The sequence below is a fragment of the Otolemur garnettii genome, unplaced genomic scaffold (genome assembly GCF_000181295.1).
Source record: "Otolemur garnettii isolate 467f Iridium unplaced genomic scaffold, OtoGar3 scaffold00050, whole genome shotgun sequence".
In the NCBI taxonomy this organism is placed as follows: Eukaryota; Metazoa; Chordata; class Mammalia; order Primates; family Galagidae; genus Otolemur; species Otolemur garnettii.
This window is the reverse complement of record NW_003852445.1, coordinates 11,509,368-11,515,080: the sequence shown is the minus strand read 5'-3', so window position 1 is coordinate 11,515,080 and position 5,713 is coordinate 11,509,368. Positions and strand designations below refer to the sequence as shown.

Genomic DNA, 5,713 nt, shown 5'->3' with positions numbered 1-5,713 from the left:
TTTTTTTAGGCAGAGTCCCATTATGTTGCCCTAGGTAGAGTGCAGTGGCATCACAGCTCACAGGAAACTCAAACTTTTGGGCTTAAGCGATTCTTTTGCCTCAGCCTCCCAAGTAGCTGGGACTACAGGCGTCTGCCACATGCCCAGCTATTTTTGTTGTTGCTTTTGTTGCAGTTGTCATTGTTTTAGCAGGCCCAGGCCAGGTTCAAACTCAGCAGCCCCGGTATGTGTGGCCAGCACCCTAACAAATGAACTATGGGCACTGAGCCAATGTCAGTTAATTTTAAAATTAACAAATAGTTCTCATTTTTTGAAGTTATTAAGTACACAGTTGTTAGATTTTTACAAAATAACATACATTTTTAAGTATATCGCAATAAAATTTCTTGAATGTGGCCTTATTTGATTATAGCTAAATTGATATGGCCTTCCAACATGAAAAGTTTCCCCACCCCTAACCTGGATGAATTCTTCAATCTGGCATTCAAGATCTTCTATAATCAGGAGAGTTTTATATTATTCAGTTTTATCTTCTAATTATTATTATGGTAAAATAATATGACATTTCACAGCTGTATAGTGCTTTTTAAAGAGGGGCTTTATGCAGATTATGCATTTTATCATCTCCTCTCACTTTCCAACATAGAACCTCTGCTCTAAGCAACATAAACTTATTAGCAAACCAGAATGTTATTACTGCCTCTGTAATTTCATTGTTCTATTATGCCTAACTAGAAAATTAGCTTTTCATTAACTCACATATAAAACCTTTCTAAAGTCTGAAAGTTCTTGGAAGTCTACTTGCTCTAGAGTCCAAAAGACCAGTATAGGCATCCCAGCTCTGAGACTAACTAGTATGTGACCCTGGCCAACTACTAAGCTTCAACTTCTTCATCAATGAATAAGGAGAAAAACACATATCTCAAGAGTTTTTTCACGAATGAAACAATTACACATTAAAATGTTTAACATGGAGATTAACATTGCTAATCAATAAATATTAGCTCCCTTATTATTATTATTACTGTTAGATGTCCAGCTCAAAGACTCATCTCCTCCATGAACTGTCTTTAACCACCTCGGCCCACAATGAATGCCCTTTCTTTGAACTCCTAAAGCCCTTTTTTCCCCACACCTGATTGCACCCTATGGTCCTGCTCTCTAATTGTTGGTATTTATGTAGGTCCTGATATCTGGTCTCCCCATCTAGATCTAAGCATCCAGGAATCATATCACCTCACTTTTTTATAGCCCTCAAAACACCCAACACAAAATTGGACTTTTTGTAGACAACTGAGCAAACACTTGTTAAAACTTACATTTAGAGAACCCCATGCCTTGTTATAATTTATATTTTGAGACCTTGTCACACAAGTAAGAGCCAATCACCAGTGTCTGTTGGAAGCTGTGAACCTTTCACTTTGGGATAACCCTGCAACACTGTAGGAGCTTTCTCGGTCTTATTGATGATGAATGGAGGTCCAACTTAACATTCCTAAACAAAACACATGTCTTACTTCCTCACAGCTGGTCAGTTTCTCTCCATAGACTGGGCTCAGAGAGTCTTATAGCAGGATGATGCCTCCTGTCAACCCTCACCTTCTTCCAAGTAATCTGACATCATCTCCAGGATGTACAATTGCCTCTTTGGCAAAGGAAGGTTAAAGCCAAAAGCTAGTTATGCCAAGACTGCTTAGATTTAATTCACTATGTCAGAGAATAAGGTAGTTGGTAATATCTGAGAATTCCTCCCTCCAGGAAAATAAATTAAGCAAATCTAAGGAAAATATTGGTGGTTTCCCAATAATAAATTAGATTTTTATTAGATAGCTATTTCCTTATTTTCCTCTGCAGTTTCTGACCCCTGGGCTGCAGACAGTACCAGTCCATGGCCTGTTAGGACCTTCACTGTATAATAGAAGGTAAACAGCTGGCAAGGGAGTGAAGCTTCATCTGTGTTTACAGCCACTCCCCATGGCTGGGATCATGACCTGAGCTCTGCCTCTTGTCAGATAAGCAAAGACAGTGGATTCTCACAGGAGCACGAACCCTCCTGTTAACTGCACATGTGAGGGATCTAGGTTGTGTGCTCCTTATGAGAATCTAATGCCTAATGATGTGAGGCTGAAATGTAATGTGTTTGCATCATCCTGAAATCTTCCCCTTGCCCCCATCTGTGGAAAAATTGTCTTCCATGAAACCAGTTCCTGGTATCAAAAAAGCTAGGGACCACTGAGCTCAGTGAAGGACTTTGCTGACCTGGTTTTAGGTGCTTTACTGATGATCCCACTTTTACGACTGTTCCCGAAGCTTCATGCCCCAGCACCAAGGGCTTTTTCACAACAAAATCCCCAATTCGACCATGCTGCCAGTAGTGGACATCTGAGCCGCAGATTCCAACAGAATGCATCTTCAGCAGCACCTCTGATAAGAGAAAAGAGAAGAAAATCAGTGAGGGAAGGAACAACCCCTCCATCACTCTGAGGTACCCCTGTGGTTTCCCTCTGGACAAGGGAGAAGGCTGGGTTTTCAAGGCCAGGAACAAAATTTAGACCACTGAGAAAAACAACTTAACAATCTCATTAAGTCTTACAATGCTCTGGGTATGGTAGCTCATGACTATAATCCCAGCACTTTGGGAGTCCAAGGTGGGAGGATTACTTAAGGCCAAGAGTTCAAGACAACCCTGGGGAACATACCAGGATTCCTTCTCTACAAAAAACAAAAAAGTAAAAAAATTAGCCAGGCATAATGGTACATGCCTATAGTCCCAGCTACTTGGGAGGCTGAAGTGGGAGGATTGAGTAAGCCAAAAGTTCGAGGTTACAGTGAACTATAATCACACATGGCACTATACCCTGGGCAATAGAATGAGACCTTGTTGGGCAAAAAAGCTTCCACATAGCTAATTAATTGCATGTGATGGTTAATTTTATGTGCCAACTTGGTTAGACTATAGTGCCCAGTTGTTTAGTCAAACACCAATCTACATGTTTGTGTGAAGACCATCTTTTAGGTGTGATTAACATTTAAACCAATAGACATAGAGTAAAGCAGGTTATCCTCCATTGTGCGTAGGCCTCAACCAATCAGTTTGAAAGCCTTAAAAGCAAAGACTGAGGTTTCCTGAAGGCAAAGCAATTCTCCTTAAGACTACAACATCAAACCCATCAGCTCCGGTGTATGTGGCTGGTGCCCTATAGCTGCTGAGCTATAGGCACCGGAACTGGCAGGTTTGAATCCAGCCCAGGCCAGCTAAACAATGACAACTGCAACAAAAAATAGCCAGGCATTGTGGTGGGCACCTGTAGTCCCAGCTACTTGGGAGGCTGAGATAAGAGAATTGCTTAAGCCCAAGAGTTTGAGGTTGCTATGAGCTGTGATGCCATAGCACTTTACTGAAGGTGACAAAGTGAGACTCTGTCTCCACACATACACAAAAATAAAATAAAATGAAGTAAAAAAGAAAAATTAAAAAAAGAAATCAACTCTTACCTAAATTTCTGGGCTGCTGGCCTGTCCTATCACACTTGCCAGCCTCCACACCTTCACAATCAAATGAGCCAATTCCTTAAAATAAATCTCTCCTCCACCCACACATATATGCGCACGCGTGCACACACACATCCTACAGGTTCTGTTTCTTGGGAAACCCCTGAACAATAAATACACTAGGTAAACAAGATATGATTAGTAGGATGAAATGTACTAATCTTTTAAGAGAACAAATTGTTTTCCAGGAGGCAGCTGTTTTCCAACCGTTAATACGCTATGCCCGATTCTTATCTATTCATGAGACAAATCTGGCAGAATCGCAGCTTGATAATACTTTGTGAACTATCAGGCTGAGTTCTTTATGCCTGTTGTTTCCTAAAATGGTACAGCTTTATGTAAACCATCCAACGATATGAACTGGTATTTCCCCTTCAAGGGTTTTAATAAAGTGAGATTTGGTAGTGTTGCTGTTGTCAGTTTTCCAAGTTTAAAAGAATGATGTTCCTGAGCCCTTCTGCTAAAATGAGTACTAAAAGATCATGGCCCTAGTCTGCCTGAGATGACCATGTTACAAATATGTCCTCCAAGAAAATACCCTGCCTTAGAAAGATGAGGAGACCCAAAAGCTCTGCTGTGCATTCAGATGTCTTACGTGCCACAAACCACCAGCAATCCACCAGCTGTGGCTCTGTAGAACTTTCCTCCCCTAGGTTTTTTTTTTTTTGAGACAGAGCCTCAAGCTGTCCCCCTGGGTAGAGTGCCATGGCATCACAGCTCACAGCAACCTTCAACTCCTGGGCTCAAGCGAGCCTCCTGCCTCAGCCTCCCAAGTAGCTGGGACCACAGGCGTCCGCCACAACGCCCAGCTATTTTTTGGTTGCAGCCGTCATTGTTGTTTGGCGGGTCCAGCCTGGATTCAAAACCACCACCTTAGGTGTATGTGGCTGGCGCCTTAGCCACTTGAGCCACAGGCGCCAAGCCCCTCCCCTAGGTTTTGATGAACAGAGTAAGAAATGGCAGGGTAAATTCTGAGGTCAAAGGTAGAAAGAAAAGGTCATGTGAATGAATTAAACTGTCTCAGTTTCCTCTCTCCACGTTACCATTTTGCAGGAAGAGATGAGATTTGACTTGCTAGAACACTTGGTGAAATGTATTCTTCTCCAGTTCCCCATTCAAGTGCAGCAAGGGACAAGAAAGGGAGAGTGGAATGCTGCTTCAGGCAAAGACTGTACAGGACCTTTTGGGGCCAGGAAAGCCTTTATTTGGCCACTTTCAGAATCAACAAACGACTTTTCAGGATATGCGAGTCTCTTTCACTTTTCTGAACACGATTGTGTTGGTGACAATACATAAACCCTGAACATACATTACTTGCTAAGCACTGATAGAGCAGATTATTCTTATCACTTCTAAGTCAATAATCCAACTGACCTTTGAGTAGCAGAGCTCTGCAGCTACCGGGAAAGCTCCCTTCATCTGATGTTCCTACAGATGCTGTGGCTCTAGGGTGCAGTAGGGCAAGGTGGGAAAAGACATCCTCGACTCCTCAAGGGCAGAAAGGGGACCTGAGTGGCCAGGTACATGACGGGGAAGGTAAACTCTGCCCAGTGCCCCAGCCGCACTTCAGAGTCCTACAGCTAATGAAGTGGGGTTCCAGGGATAGGAGGGATTGGAGAACTGTCAATGGGATATGCCCTAGCCAACAGGCTGGCACGACCTCCCCAGGAACAGGCACCACCCCAGGCGGCAGCACATCAGCTGAACCTGGCAGGCTCACCCAGTGAGAGGCCTGGAAGGAGTGGAGCAAAGGTGTTAGGAACCCTGCCCCAGTGAGCTCATTCACTCTGTGCTAGGTTGAGTAGGGCAGGAGGCAAGGCTCCAGGGGCCCCCCACCACCTCTACTGGACAGAAGGTCCTAGACTGCCCTACTCTTCCATCTCTGGCCTTCCTAAGGAGTGGGGGAGGGCTGGTGCTATGCTTCCTTTGCTAATTAAAAGATTATTTGCTGTAGCTCACTCCTTTTCAAAGTTTGGGTTTGGGTTTGGGTTAGGGTTAGGACATGATTTGGGAACTTGAATAGCAGCTTATAGTAGATGGGGTTAGTCTGTTGTTAGGTCCAAAGAATAATGCTGCCTTTGGTCCATACACTGTACATCAGAAGTTCTTTGGGATAAGTCAGCATTCTGTTATGATACATTTTCCTAGTTTTTTTTTTTTT

At 43.2% G+C, this 5,713-nt stretch overlaps 1 protein-coding gene across 1 annotated transcript in view; it reads right to left on the bottom strand.

Moving 5' to 3' along the window:
• Positions 1-5,713, bottom strand: part of SORD (sorbitol dehydrogenase) — a 40,036-nt gene that overhangs the window by 18,653 nt on the left and 15,670 nt on the right. Inside the window, exon 2 of the mRNA XM_023514260.1 lies at positions 2,260-2,504. Within this exon, the coding sequence (XP_023370028.1) occupies positions 2,260-2,504 (245 nt within the window). The remainder of the gene's footprint in view (positions 1-2,259; positions 2,505-5,713) is intronic.